This window comes from Musca domestica, unplaced genomic scaffold (assembly GCF_030504385.1).
Source record: "Musca domestica strain aabys unplaced genomic scaffold, Musca_domestica.polishedcontigs.V.1.1 6, whole genome shotgun sequence".
Classification (NCBI taxonomy): domain Eukaryota; kingdom Metazoa; phylum Arthropoda; class Insecta; order Diptera; family Muscidae; genus Musca; species Musca domestica.
The window spans coordinates 7,139,879-7,156,242 of record NW_026712363.1 but is presented as its reverse complement, the minus strand read 5'-3'; the positions used below and the strand labels follow the sequence as shown (position 1 = coordinate 7,156,242).

At 35.1% G+C, this 16,364-nt stretch overlaps 1 protein-coding gene across 2 annotated transcripts in view; it reads right to left on the bottom strand.

Moving 5' to 3' along the window:
• Positions 1–15,828, bottom strand: part of LOC101898706 (chitin synthase chs-2) — a 64,524-nt gene extending 48,696 nt beyond the window's left edge. For both annotated transcript variants that reach the window (XM_011292878.3, XM_011292877.3), the window contains exons 1-8: positions 15,692–15,828; positions 15,395–15,633; positions 9,617–9,783; positions 9,208–9,334; positions 6,890–7,090; positions 6,576–6,754; positions 3,624–4,211; positions 293–518 (exon numbers count right to left, since the gene is read on the bottom strand). In XM_011292878.3, coding sequence (XP_011291180.1) covers positions 293–518; positions 3,624–4,211; positions 6,576–6,754; positions 6,890–7,090; positions 9,208–9,334; positions 9,617–9,783; positions 15,395–15,633; positions 15,692–15,738 — 1,774 coding nt within the window. In that variant the 5' untranslated portion in view covers positions 15,739–15,828. The remainder of the gene's footprint in view (positions 1–292; positions 519–3,623; positions 4,212–6,575; positions 6,755–6,889; positions 7,091–9,207; positions 9,335–9,616; positions 9,784–15,394; positions 15,634–15,691) is intronic.
• Positions 15,829–16,364: the final 536 nt, after the last annotated feature.

Genomic DNA, 16,364 nt, shown 5'->3' with positions numbered 1-16,364 from the left:
TCGATTGAAGGCCATAATTCGTGCCAAAGGTGGCAAATTCGAACAAATCTAAACTTATTCTAAAAATCGATGCTATTTCCGACAGTTTTTGCTTTCATTCAATAAAATTAAAAAATATATAAAAATTATGGCGTTTGACTTTGTTGCAGTTTTTTTATCTCACCCTATATTATTTCGGTACACTGTGAAATATAGTGCTTGCTTTCTGTAAAATTTTATCATTTCCTTTTTGTTGATATTGAGGCATTTTGTATTGTCACAATTTTCATTGTTTGTTTATTGTTTTACTCACTTTCCAATTCGTAATAACCTTCGTCCGGCTTGCCATTATTGATATGGATTTTGGCCATACGTCTGGCACATTGATCTTCATCGAGACGGACAATGGACTTTAAGAACTCCATCATTTCATCCATGGTTTCATGCCACATTGTTGCACAAACAATGAGTTGTGCAATCTTATCCGATTCCAAAATATCAGTGGCTGGGTCGCCATTCAAGGCCTTCTTGTTGCCGCCCTAAATGTCAGAGGAATGGAATGAAATAAAATGAATGGTGGCAATAAACATTAAAGAAGTTAAGGATTTTTTAACGTGTTAAAAATCATTTAAAGAGGTATTTGCAGGATTATGTTTTTTAGAATACGTATAACTGTGTATGTAGGAATGTCGCTTCTACTGCCAAGATATGGGTGCGAATAAATAATAAAAAAGTGTGTTCTCGGAAACGAGCTTTTTATACCCCACAACTCTGTGTGTTGAGAAATATTGGTTCCCCACATAGGAACGTATATATGAATCTTCTTATCTCGCCGAGCTGAGTCCAGCTATGTATGTCCGTCCGTCTGTCCAGGTTAATTTGTAATCACTCTACAGGTCGCAATTATGGCCCGATCTTCACAAAATTTAGAATGCTAGGACCAGAATAGAAGCCTATTGCTTTTGAAGATGATTCCTGATATTGCAGTTGCTCTACAGGTCGGAAGTTAGCATGGGGCTAGAGCTTAGGGCTGTGCAGAAGCCTTCCAAATTTGATGGTCATTGGGTAATATTTAGTGGATGAAATATACCATAAGATTTGTGTTAAATAAAAGTCAAACTTTCCCTGGAACCGCGAATATTTTTAATTCCAGCGAAATCACGAAGACGAACAGGTCAATTCTGAGCGTTACGTAGATGCCGATAGTAAATATATACAATGTGTATATACAATTCAGAATGCCCTCTTGGCATAAAAGAATAAAATCTAAAAAATCGCATAATATGTTAATATAGATGTTGATATAATAATGATGTTAGTATAGATGTTGTAGTATTTTGTGACACTTTTTTATTTTTTCATATATTTTATTGCATACGATTTTTTCAATTTGACTTAATATTGAAGTGTATATTTTGTAATAACTGTTTACCTTACAACACAGGTTTTGGTTATTTTATACAATCTGCAATTATCGTCCGATCATCACGAAATTTTCTCAAGGGTAGGGTTAGGTTTAGAAGGCCTATTGTTTTCAAGATGTAAATGTAAATTTAGGGGTTGAAATGGACCAAAAACAGAAAAATATCCTGATCAAAATTGAAGTCAATCGACACGCCCGAGAAGAGAGTGAAGGACAGGGAAGAATTCTAGCGTTTTGGATGACCATTGGATTACATTTAGCTGTAAAATCGACCACAACAACTAACAGCAAGACGGAGTGCCTAAATATTGGGCAAATGTCCCTGTTCAAAATGCTAAAGGTAATATCTAGGCAGTGCTCCGTGATCAAAAGCGAAATTTTTCAAAATGGATTCGGACATAAAGGGGCTTCTAAAATATTGTAGGGTATCACATGGTCGGCCACGCACGGCTATAGCCTTTGCTTACTTGTTGAAAACTTAATTGGAATTTTTTATTATTGTGCGTTTCCCTCATTTTCGAGACAGATATTATATTTTGAGGAATTTTAAATATATATCCACTTAGAAGCTCAAATGTTAGTACCGTTAAAATGTTTAAATTTGACAATACCAAAGGGGAACCTATACAACATATTTTTCGCAAAAGTGTCAATTATCCAGTTAACATATTAAGATGTTAATTATAATTCCATACGTGTTACTTGTCTCATTTCACTTCTTTTATGGGGAAAACAAAATTAATATATCCTTCTTATGTAATTTTAGTACCAATGGTAATAAAGTTTATATTATAAGGTCTAATGAAAAACTTAACAAGTAAAAAAGCAGATAAGTTCGGCAGGCCGAACTTTTAATACTCTCCACCATTTCGAAGGTAACTTCAAATACGAAATTTTAAATAATTCCGGTAAATAATGTTGCTGAAATCATCAAAATATCGAATATCAGGAGGTGCCGTTATATGGTGGCTATACGAATACTTGGACCTACATACAACAATTTATTCATAGGCTGTAGTACCCATTGCGAACTTCAAATACAACATTTAAAATAATTTCGGTAAATAATGTCGCTAAAATCGTAAAAATACCGAATATCGGGGGTACCGTTATATGGGGGCTATACGAAAACATGGGCCGGTATGGCCCATTTTCGAACTTAACCTGCCTACTGGTAAACTATGCATGTATGCAAAATTTTATAAACTTGTTCGAAAGATAGCGTGATTACAACAGACAGACGGACATCGCTAGATCGTCTTAGAATTTTTCGCTGATATAGAATATATGTACTTTGTAGGGTCTATTATGAGAATTTCGAAGAGTTACAAATGGAATGACAAAGTTAATATACCCTCCATAGAATGGTGGAGGGCATAAAAACCTGTAAGGAAAAGTCTAAAGTCGGGCCTATAGCTATATATGAACCGATTTTCACCAAATATAATATACTAGCTTCTAGACTGAATTCGGTTGAATGTGTCAATATTCAGGTCATTTGGACTTATATTGGCCATTTGATGCACAATTAACCGGAAATCTCTTGAATATATATGGGAACTATATCGAAATCTGATTCGATTATCACCAATTTCAATAGGGTTCGTCCTTGGGACAAACATATATTGTTTAAAAGATTTCATCTCAATCGGATAATAAATGCGACCTGCATTTTTTCAGAAGAATACATGGACTCACGGACGGACAGACGCACTGACATGCATAAATCGACTCAGAAAGTGATTCTATGAAGATCCTAAAAAATAACTATAGGTCTATCTCGCTCCCTTCTCCATGTTACAAAAAAAATGCTCAAAGACATAATACCCTTGCCACTATGTGGTGTAGGGTATAAAATAATTCATCCTTTGGTATAGTTGAAAATATTTTAATACCAAATAATGTATCGATTATTTGGCATAGAAATATTTTCAAATTGCTTGCAACTCGGTTTTGTTATTACTTTTAAAATATCTCTTTTTCGGTTTCTAATCAGTGCTATTTTAATTACAATACTTATTTTAATTAATAGTACTGAAAGTATGACCCATAAACTTAAAGCGCAATAAATAAATAAAATGTTGCGGAAAACTACTTTTTAACTACCATTAAATACCACTGCGATGCTTGCATTTCAAATCGTTGCTAATGTGCATTGTGGAGGCCAATTAAAAGGAACGACTCTTTGCATCGAACATTACCTGCATACAAATTAACTTACCTTAATTGATAAGTACTCTTCATTCCAATCCACAATACGTCTATTCAGCGCAATACATTGTTCTACCAAAAAGCCGCAATACCACGGACAAATGAACAGCTTCTCGGTGGGAAGGTTCTTGTCGTTTTTCGGACGCCAGATATGATGTGTTACCCACAGTTGTGAGAGCCACCACAACAGCCAAATCCAAAGGTGTTCTACGACAATTTTATTCATGAAATCAGAAAGACTGCCATAACCGCCATCCCCGTCCGACCCATCCGACACAGCCTGTAATGCCAAGTACGAGGGAAAGTATTCGTTAAGGGCACACACATTTGACTCCCGCAGCCATGTTAGAGCAACTGTGGTGACCACAGCCAATGGTGTAGCCAAACTCAAAGGCAGGGCGAAACTGAATTCTTGGATTTTTATTTTACATGCAAATTTGGCAAAAATATAACACAAATACGATGACAGCACCTGTACTAGCACCGTGTAGATGACTACATTCGTGTCTGATTTGATGGTGAATGTTTCACTGGCCTTCGTTAGAGTTGGGGATGTTGGGTGCGATGAATTCGATAATGTATTCACAACCATATCGACCTGTAAAGGAAATAAATGAGTCGCTTAATTAAAATAAACTATTTGCTGAGCATGTCGTAAGCATGTTCTGTACAACCGCATCACCTAAATACTCAAATTCAAACCTACCAAATCATGGTAAAACAGTTTCAAGTAAAAAAGAGAACTAAAGAAACATCAATTTAACTACAAACACATATGCTCTGTCCCAGAACTACAAGATAACTGATTTGATCGTTATGATATCGGAAAAAATGTCAATACTAGTACATCTTTGCAGGTTTTGGAACAGAGCAATAGTCAGAGATTTAAGTTCAAAAATGTATTGTATTTGTGTATATTTGAAACATAAATTTTAAATTAAAACGATAATTCGGACCGAACTTTCAAAAGCAAACCTCCACCATGAGGTATAGAAAGCATGTTTAAATAAATATATCAATATTTAATATTCGAACGTATTCCACTTTAAACTGCAAATAACTTCAAAATACGGTAAAGTGGACAAACCTGGTATATGTGCACATTACCGACACAAAATATAACAATTTTCTATACGCAAAGATTGTTGGTCTAAAATGCCGAATGTCTGGAGGTACCGTTATATGGAAGCTATTGGAAAACATGGATATGGGCGCTACTGTGTAATTTTTTTTAGAAACTATTGCGCAAAATTTTTAAGCTACAAGTCGAATAATATTTGCTGTATCTTTCAATAGATAGTCAGAAGGACGATTGAGAATTTCATTCTGAACTTGAATGTATATACGAATATTTAATAAGCGACCCATTATGTCACAAACGGAATGACAAATTTAATATAACCTGCTTTTCATGCTGAAGAAAATTGAATTTAATATGTTGAATTCATATGCACAGATATATTGAAAGACTTCAGAAAAACACTAGAAAATCATTTTAATTTTAATCAGCGTAAAATTCTAAGTCGATTTAATGCGTCCGTCCATCTGTTGTAATCACGCTCCAGCGCAGGCATGACTGCAGGCAAAAAACAAACACAGAGTTGACTTTTGTCTGCAGTCAGGTCAAGTTCGAAGATGAGACATATCGGTCCACGATTTCTTACGTATACTTTGACAATTTCTGCCACACTCTCTAAGGCAATAGTTAGAGTTTGCTATGTATTTGCTCTCATGTGGTACAATATTTTCAATATAGGTCCACGTTTCCCATATAAATTTACTTCTTAATATTCGGTATTTTTACGATTTTAACAACATTTTCTAATGGAATTACTTAAAATTCAGTATTAGGATTCGGTGATGGGCTCTTCAGCTTATATAAAGCAATTCCTATATAAGTCAAGATTTTTCTATAGCCCCTATGTGATGGACTTAAACCCCAAATCAGATAAAACATATATATGGAAGCTATATCTGAACCGATCCAAATTTAATGTACTTGTTTCTAGACTGAATTCGGTCAGATGTACCACAATTCAGGTCGTTTGGACTGATATTGGCTATTTGGTGCACAATTGACATGAAATTGGTTGAGGATGTATATGGGAGCTATAACCAAATCTGAACCGATTTTGACAAATTTCGATACGCTTTTTTCAGAGCTGTAACTGATATCTTGGCCAATGGAGTTATCCTGTTCCAAGGATACCTAAAGAAATGACCATACACATCGGAAATGGCCGGACCTTCCTATAATTTATTTAATGCCAATGGATAGTAGACTTCATAAGCTTTCCGTAGGTACCCATATTGTACCGGCAGAATTGTCCTGGAAGGCATATTGGCCAATGGAGTTATCCTGTTCCAAGGATACCTGCAGAAATGACCATATACCTCGGAACTGGCCGGACCTTCCTATAATTTTGTTAATGCCAATGGATATTAGACTTCATAAGCTTTCCGTAGATACCCATATTGTGCCGGCAGAATTGTCCTGGAAGTCACAGTTTGGTGTAAACTTGTCCTGGCACATAGTATTGTGCTACGAGTTAATAGGTGTATGTAGCCTTACAATCTTTGGAATATAATTTAATTATGATTATATAATGCATTTTGTTAGCGTTTTTATACGATAAGTAATTAAAAATCAAAAATATTCAGGAAAAAAACAATTTTTATGTAGCTCTGTTAACGCTAACATAGCTATGTTATGGTCAAAATACCGAATAACTGAATCTCCCTTTTGGAGATGGACACAACTATTCCAATGGCCTGTCTTATACACCATTATGTTTCATTTTAATTAACACCCATTTTTTAATTATTTCACCAAGTGCAAATGGCATATCGCTCAACGAGGCTGTGGTTGTTAGCCTGTGCGAAAACGCCAAACGCAACATCAAGTGTTCATAAATACTAGAATTCGTTCATTTTCAATTTTCGCGTTAAATAAATACTTTACCCTTTTAACCAGAATATTGTGTGGATTCCATGATTGGGTAAACATTGAAAAATACTGCGGGACAGGCAAGCCATGAACGCTAAACGCAATTGCACCGAATAGAATAACTTTCAATGGCGACAAATACAAATACGTGTGATAGCGTGATTTGGTTCGACGGACCATTTTAATCAAGTTGCCTGAAAAAGTCATAAAGAATGAAATGAATGTAAATAAAAAATTAGAAAATTGCAATTGCTGTGGTCTAGTCTGGTGATCTGGTGAGTGAATGGCAGAAGAAAAAAAAATTAATTTGATTGGGAAAGGATACGTACCTATGCTGGAATAAGAATTGATGTAATTTTCCCACCAACGCATTGAAACCAGTATCAAGGGTATGGCTAATATTTGCACATGTATTGAATTGACAAAGGATGGCCAGACCACAAATGCCGTTGACTGTGACATTAGGGCCAAAATGCTAATTGTATAAACGGCAATGGATTTCCAGTGTTTTCGGGTACCAACAAGAATGTCTGTAACGAGGGTTATATTGTAAGTATCAAAACCTTTTTTTATTTTCTGTACACTTGAAATGTTTGACAGCCGCCAATCAATCTTAGACGTCAATCAATTTTAGAAATGTAATTTAAACAACATGCGAGATTATGATTGGCTAGTTAAACATTCCATCATGTATACACCAACATGAAAGGAAACACGTAAAAAAATACCGTAGAAAACCTCTCAAATGAAGCCCCTTATATGGGGGCTATACGATTACCGATGTGACCCATTTTCTGTACAAATGATTTTTAATGTAATCCCAAGACAATTGGACTAGTACTTTGATTACTTTTATACAGCATCCCAGAAAATATGACATTATTCTGTGTGATATAGCCAGTAAAGGAAGAAAAAAGTTCGTCCGGGGTTACTATTTGATGCTAAAAATGTTAAGCCGATCTTCCACTTTCCACTAAATCTGACAGTTAAACATTTCTGATGTTTCCGTTTGCTTTTTCATGTTACAAGCAAATGCCGAAGTGTGGTGTTGGATATAAATATTTTATTTAAAATTCTATAAATGGTGCAGCACCAAACTCGAGCAATCACATGTTACAAATTTCTAGAAAATTATTCATTTCACGGGGTCAAACGGCATAATTTTTACATATTTTTTTAATTTTATTGAATGAAAGCAAAAATGTCGGAAATAACATTACATTTTAAAATTAGTTAAGATTTGTTCGAATTGGTCACCTTTGGCACAAAATATGGCCTTTAAACGGCCAATGAAACCGTCACATGCTGGCCGAATGTTTCTATGCGTTATTTTGGCCCATTCCCGGCGAAGCGATTGCTTGAGGTGATCGACACTTAGGTATTTTTTGTGCCAACCTTGCTTTCTAAAATACTCCAAACACAATAGTCCAACGGATTAGTATCCGCAGATTTTGGTGGCCATTGCGCGCTGGAAATGAAGCGAGGAAGCTCATTTTGTAACCATTCTTGGGTGGCGCTTGCTGAATGCGATGGTGCTGAGTCTTGTTGATATGTCCAAGGTCTGCGGCCAAAATGTTTGCGTGCCCAAGACTAATACACTCTACAGAATATTTTCGTGATAATATTCGGCATTTATACTAATGCTACGGAAGATTAATAAGAGCGGAGAGCGACCATCGGCTGTTATGTCGGCCCGCACCATCACCATGGGCGGTGCTTGAGTTCTGGTGGCCAACCGAAGGTGCACATTTCAGCTGACCTCTTTGACAAGTAAACATGATAATTTTGTTTGTTTACAAACTTCTACCACTTTCGACCAAGCGAAGCAACTCTTTGGCTCTTTTGAGTCTATTTTCTTTCTGTTGTGGTGTAAGTTCTTGCACATTTTGGAATTTCAACGGCTTTACCCCGAACTCATTTTTCAATATTTGCCGAATGGTATATGCGATATGTTCAGCTCACGAGTCATTTTTGGTCGCTTCTTTTCTTTTCGAACAATTTCTGCAGATGTTGCTGTTTTCTTCCGTCCACTTCCTTGAAGTTGGGCAACGCTACCAGTATCACGGTAACGAGCGATGGTACGAGACACAAAAGATTTATTCACATTTAAATGTTGGAGTGCTTTAACAATAGCCACTTGTGATTTTCCAGTCAAATATAAAGAAATCGCACTATCCCGCTTGAATTCCATCACGAATAACTTTTTTTCTGGAAAATTCTCTCCAAAATTGATTTGTACGCTTGTAAACAATATAATGAGCTATTACCGGAATAATTTTTACAGCTTTCGGACAAGTGGCTTAGAAATGACAGCAGTCTGAAGTTGGTTGCAGTTTTTCATGTTACCCTCTATATATAATGAGGCCTCTAACGATTATTTCGGGTTTTGTTAGAACGGAATGAGAAAATTAAAAAAATTGCACCATCTTATGGTGGACCTTATGTGAATGATAAACACTCCTTTCCATTATGGCGGCTATAAACACAAACCATGCCCAGCATTTTGAAATCAGATTTGATTTGGTGTGTTGTGTTGTATTTAACATTTAACTTATAAATCCCAAAACACTTAAGTTTCTTCTCATTTGTTAAACTTGGCTGTCACTTTAGATTCGCATTGTAACCTCTTACATCATTGTGTACTTACTTAAAAGGGCCGGTGTAAAGCAAACACTGCTACATAACATCAACGCTTTTACCGAATCCAAATGTGCAAAAACGTAAAATGTCAGTAGGGCCAATCCGATTACATGAAGCAATTCAAAGGAAATCACCTATATGTTAGAAGAAAAGTGAATGAATAATTTGAGGAATCAAAGTCGCTGCATCAAGATAAAGATAAACTTGGAATGCTTTTAATTTGTCAGTACTAACTAGAGACGTCAAGAACCAAAGGCCGCAAAGAAAATTCTCAAAGTCATATATTGTTTCTGCAAATAACTCTCATAACATTTTCTTTGTGACAATTGGTTTCTGAAAGAATGATAATTAATATCTTTCGTTTACACATTACATTTTTAAACATGTGATAATTTTATCCTGATCTATGTACTTACCAATAAAACTTCTGGCCATGTAGGTGATTTCACATCCTTGAATATACAAATTCGAAGGGAACGAAAAAAGGTAAAAACTTCTGGTGCAGCGAAAGAAATAATGAGTCCCCACAGCCACACAATATGTTCCGTTATGGGTAAATTGACAATATAATCTACGTCGCGATCTGAAATTACAAAATTCAAGATAAATTTTACAATACCAAACAAGAAAAAAAGCAGTAAGTTCGGCCGGGCCGAACTTTGAATACTCTCCACCATTTGGAACGAATTAGGACATTTTCAAAAAATAAAATCCAGTAGAATTCACGAAATTATAGAAGTTTTTTGGGTTGCGTTGAAAACTATTTCTAATTCTTTGTAGATATGCCGAATAACATTTTAAATTTTCAGTATTATACTTATTTCGAGCTTTGGAGTAATTGGAGTAGTTTAAGGATGAGTTAGTTTTCAACGCAACCCAAAAAACTTCTATAATTTCGTGAATTCTTAAAGAAAAGTTAATGAATTCCCTAGCTGTATGAAATTCGGCAGCACAGAGGCTACCGATGATTCTGATATTGCAAACTTGTTCGCAGATTTTTTTCAGAATAGCTATTCAACTACAGCTTTAACATTAATAGACTGAATTTTTTGCCCCAAATTTTGCTTACGGAAAAAGAGGTTTTAAATGGTTTAAAAACTTTAAAAAGTTCGATCTCCCCAGGTCCGGACGAGATACCGACAAACGTTCTTAAATTATGTGCAATTGAATTATACATACCACTTTCGAAATTATTTAATTACTCTTTATCTTTAGGCTACTTTCCTTATTTTTGGAGATCTAGTTATATAATTCCTCTCCATAAAACTGGTAGTCGTTGCAATATTGAAAATTATAGAGGTATTGCTAAGCTTAGCGCAATACCTAAACTTTTTGAATTTTTGGTTTCGCGTAGGCTAACACACTTTGTGGCTCCAATTTTTTCTCCGTGTCAACACGGTTTCATCAGAGGTACGTCAACTTTGACTAATTTTATGGAATTAAAATGCTATGTTCATAATGGTTTTGCTAATAAATTTCAAACTGATGTAATTTATACCGATTTTAGTAAAGCTTTTGACACTGTCGTACATAGTTTATTACTCCACATGCTTGATATAATGGGTTTCCCTACATTATTGTTAGAGTGGATTTCATCATACCTTGAAAACCGTACTCAAAAGGTGTCTTTCATAAATACCATCTCAAAAAATATTCTAGTCCATTCTGGTGTTCCCCAGGGAAGCCATTTAGGGCCATTACTATTCGTTCTCTATCTCAATGATCTTCCGTCAGTTGTAAGGTTTTCCAAAATTCTAATGTTTGCAGATGATGTTAAGCTGTTCATTAATCTCGATTCTCTCAATAGTTCATTACATTTACAACATGATCTACATTCCATTGTAAATTGGTGTGGTATAAATGGCATGTCACTAAATCTTAAAAAGTGCAAAAAATTATCATTATTCAGATCTAGACATATTCAATCTGATTACTTCGTAGGTTCATACAAATTGGAGAATGTAGACTCATTTGGTGTTATTTTTAGACAATAAACTTCGTTTTAACTTACACATTGAATCTAGCGTTAATAAAGCAAAGTCTCTTCTAGGTTTCATTAAGCGCTGGTCTAAAGAGTTTGAAGACCCTTACGTAACTAAACGCTTGTTTACTAGTCTAGTTAGACCTACATTAGAGTATGGTTGCGTGTTGTGGAGTCCATTTTACAAATGTTACTCTAATTCAATAGAAACAGTTCAAAAACAAATCATTATATTCGCTCTCAAAGGTCTGCCCTGGAATCCGTCTGAAGCACTCCCCCCTATGAAAATCGATTAAAACTTATAGACCTTCCATCGTTAGAAAGAAGGCGTTTAATGCTTAGAGCAATATTTTTAATACGACTTTTGCGTGGTCAAATTGATTCACAATTTTTAATTAGCGAAATAAAGTTTAATGTTCCGTCTAGAATAACTCGTAGCTATATACACCTAAATCTTTCCTTGGCGAGGTCTAACTACGAACTAAGCAACCCCCTTAGATCTTTATGTGAAATACATAACAACCTCTATAATAATTTATCACTATCTGAACCTTTGCATGCAATAAAAATATCAATACTTAACTTGTAATTATAGTATTAGGAGCCGCCAGATTTGTATTTTTGCTCGTTGTGTGTGATTTGTAATCGTATTGGGAGGTGGCCCCCTCGGTCGGCAGGGGCGGGTAAGAGTGGCGTTGGGACCGAACGAAAAAAAAATTCTGTTAAAATCTCGGAAGGTGCCGATATATGGGGTGATAGACGATATTGTGGACCTATATAGAAAATCTATGTCTAGGGTTAAGTACTCACAAATAACTCCTTGTATATGATTTAAGACAATTCCGTTTAAAAATGTGGCTAAAATCATCAAAATACCGAATATCGGGGGGTACCGTTACATGGGGGATGTACGATATCATGGACCTATATAGAGATCACCCTGTCAGGTGGTAAAGTGTTCACAAAGAACCCCTTGTGTAGAATTTCAGACAATTCCGTTGAAAAATGTGGCTAAAATCATCAAAATACCGAATATCGGGGGGTTCCGTTATATGTGGACTATATGATATCGTGGACCTTTATAGATATTTCTCTTTCAATAAATAAAGTACTCACAAGGAACTCGTTGTGCGGATTTTCAGACCATTCCATTGGCAATTGTGGCTAAAATCATCAAAATCCCGAATATCGGGTGATACCGTTATATGGAGTTTATACGATATTTTGGACCTATATTGACAAATCCCTTTCAGGGGTTAAAGTGCTCACAAGGAAACCCTTGTGTAAAATATTAGACAATAGAACCCCTTGTGTGGATTTTTATACAATTCCATTAGAAAATGTGAGTAAAATAATCAAAATACCGAATATCGGGGGTACCGTTATATGGGGGCTATACGATATCGTGGACCGATATAGCCCATCTTCGAACTTGACCTGCCTGCAGACAAAAGAGAGATCTGGGCAAAAGAGAGATCCGCAAAGAAAACGCTTGTAATCATGTGTTGTTCATTTGAATAGCTTTGATACTTCAATATGGATTCTTGGGGGTTACAAATTCAACAAAATACAAAATTTTCTTTTCTGACCACACATTGGTTGGGAAAGTGGACTTGGGGGTACACTAATGTGCGGACTACACTTAAATAAATGCCTATGTGGACAATTATCTGTAAGCTGGTTCGCTACCCCAGACTAGCGTAAATACAATTTTTTAGCCAAATAAATTGCTGAATATGGTCAAGACCAAGATGGACCCTACTCGGAAAATTGAAAATTGTATGCGAAGAGGTTTTCTATCCCCTTAGAAACCAAGTTGCCAAATAAGGGGAAAAATGAAAAAAGTGGCAAAGACCCCGAATATAGCTTAAATCATATGATGATTATACCAAAACGTGATTAGTTTCTGTTAGGATTGTTTCTTCTAAAATTACCAACATTTGCAAATATTAATATGAAACAAGTTAAAAAGCAGTAAGTTCGCCCGGGCCGAACTTTGAATACCCTCCACCATTTGGAACGAATTTATAAATTTTCAAAAAAATAAAATCCTTAAAACATTCTGTTAAAATTAAAATAAAACGAATATTGCCGTTATATTGAGTATATACGACGTGGACCTACACAGGTATTGCTTGTCATAAGTCATTACCATATTCAAATTCGAAACTTGAAATAAACGGTGAATAATGTAGCTAAAATCATGAAAATGTCGTATATAGGGAGATAGACAATATTCTGTCATAGGCTGTAGCATCCATTACGAACTTAAAATACGACATCTCAAACAATGTCGGTGGGTATTGTACCTAAACTCGTCAAAATACCGAATATAGGGAGGTACTGGTATATGGGACCTATACGAAGACCTGGACCAGCATAGACAATTTTCCGTCAAAGACTGTAGTTCCCATTACGAACTCTAAATAAGTAAATTGAAACAATTCCGATTAATAATGACGCTAAAATCATCAAAATATCGAATATTGGGAGGTATTTCACTAATTGCAGTCCCAATGAATTTAGCATTATGAGTTCTCATTGGACGTATTATTATCATATGGCGGAAGTAAGTCCACGCTTTGAAATGAGCTTCATAACGATTTGTCGGTAAATTTTGTTTGTATAAATGTTCAGTTTCAGTTTCGCCACCACATAATTCGGTAAAACACTTCAATGTAAGTATATATATATATATATATATATATATATATATATATATATATATATATATATATATATATATATATATATATATATATATATATATATATATATATATATATATATATATATATATATATATATATATATATATATATATATATATATATATATATATATATATACTAGCTGAACCCGGTGACCTTAGCTACCCCTTTTGATTTTATATGCATTCAAAATCATATGTTGGATAAAGAAAAACATTGCACTAATTTAAAAGAGCTGTTGGATCGACCTGGCCGAACTTTAAATACTCACCACTATTCGAAACGAATTTATCAGTTTTCAAAAACGTAAAATCCGTTACAAATTCTGTTAAAATCTTAAAAATGCCGAATTTAGCCGTAATATTAGGGTCTATACGACGACGTGGACCTGCATAGGCAACTTTTGTCATAAGCCATTACAATATTCCATTGAAAAAATGGGTGAATAATGCCGATAAAATCATCAATATACTGAATATTGCGAGGTACCGTTATATTGGGGATATACGAAGACGTGGACCTGCACAGACCATTTTCTGTCTTAGGCAGTAGAATCCATTACGAACTTCAAATACCAAATTTGAAACAATTTCGATGAATAATGTCGCTAAAATCAATCATATCAAATATAGGAGGTATCGTTATATGGGGGTTATACGAAGACGTGGACCTAGACAATTTTCTGTCATAGGCTGAAGTATCCATTACGAACTTCAAATACAAAATTTGTAACAGTTCCGGTGAACAAATGTCGCTAAAATTTTCAAAATAGCGAATATCTGGAGGTTCCGTTATGTGGGAGCTATATGTGGATCTACACGGACAATTTTCTGTCATTGAATGTAGTATCCATAACGAACTCCAAATTTCAAAGAATTCCGGTGAATAATGTCGCTTAAATCACCAATATACCGAAAATAGGAATGTACCATTATATGGGGGCTATACCAAACACTTTCACTCTCTTAAACTATACTGTATACTGTAAATTTCTGAGCGAACATCTCAAGAACTGAAAACGTTGAAAGATTGCTCCAAACAGATGTTATTGTTTTGGAAAGGGATACCTATTGCTTTTTTATCTTCCTGAAAGCCATGTAGTAGTAACTGCATATCGCTAAAAAGTAATGAATTGGTGAGAGAAGCTAAAACTTACTTCCAAATGTTTGCAAGGGAATTTGGATGAGTTAAAAATGATTATCGAATATACATAGACTAATCGATTGACATTGTTTCCAAATTCTCACAATTTTAAAACAGTTTTAGATTTTTCATGTTGTCACTTTAAAGATAAGTTAGCGAATTTAAAATATTTGTATATGAACTTGTACATATAAATGGGTCAGCGGGCTGCTGCAAACTGTGCAGCTGTGGGGATATGCAACGTTCTTTTTGTGACTGAACTCACATGCTATCTGTGAATATTCTATCGATTTTTTTATCCAATTCCATTGGTTGCTTCAAACCGAATATCTTTATGCGACACAAATGTACATACATACCTACAATGTTGCAGTATTTAAGACTTCGGTGCGGTTGAACTTGAGCCACCATAAAAATAAATGAGATTTTCGAAGCAATGGCTGTGACCAGGACGGTGATAAATACAAAAATGTACGTAAAAAGCTTAAAGAGTTTTAAAAAAATTCCCAGTTTGTTCCAACTTGCGGCAGAGCCGGTAGCCTTCTTTGAGGGCGGGTCTTGGAACGAATCCCATAGTGGAGGCTTTTCTTTGTTTTTGCTAGAATATTTCAACAGATTATGCCTTTTTTCAGAGCAAATGGCCACATCACTTTTACCGGTTTCTGCTGAAGGTGTCATCAATGATATCATCGTCTGCATCCATTTTATTCTTTTCCTTTTGTTTGAAAATTGTTCAATTCACTTATGGTCTGATTGAGTTTTCACTTGGACAGATAAATGCGTACTAAACAGATCGATGTGCTTCTTTGCCACACCTGTAAGTGTTGAATTGATAGGGGAATTGATTTTATGATAAGAAGTGCTGTGATTCATATCAGTCAGTGTCAATTTTGTTTTTGATATCGTCTCATCGGTGCAGTTTTTATGATTTAACGAGAGTGGGTGAGTGAAATAACAGAAGTTGTTTTTCTGAAGTGTGCATCATTTTGTCATTGTTAAATTGGTTTGAACATACCAAGAGTGGATACAAAAGGTCGAATTCATTATATTCCATCATAAAATTCAGATCTTATCAATTTTGTAATTCCTTTGTTCTCTAATTAAGTGAGAGTTCAGGCAGTCCTTCCACATGCCTGCCTATTGAATTTCCAATGTAGTTCACATTCTTGATAACCTTCTAGATAAACTTAAAATTGAAGTGGTAACACGTTTCCGATTTTTCTTCATACTCGGAGGAAAAAAATTGTCTCTCTAACATATGTCCCCAAACATATTTTGCAGCAAACATATATATGTTTGTAACAGGCCCAAACATAACATATGTTTGGG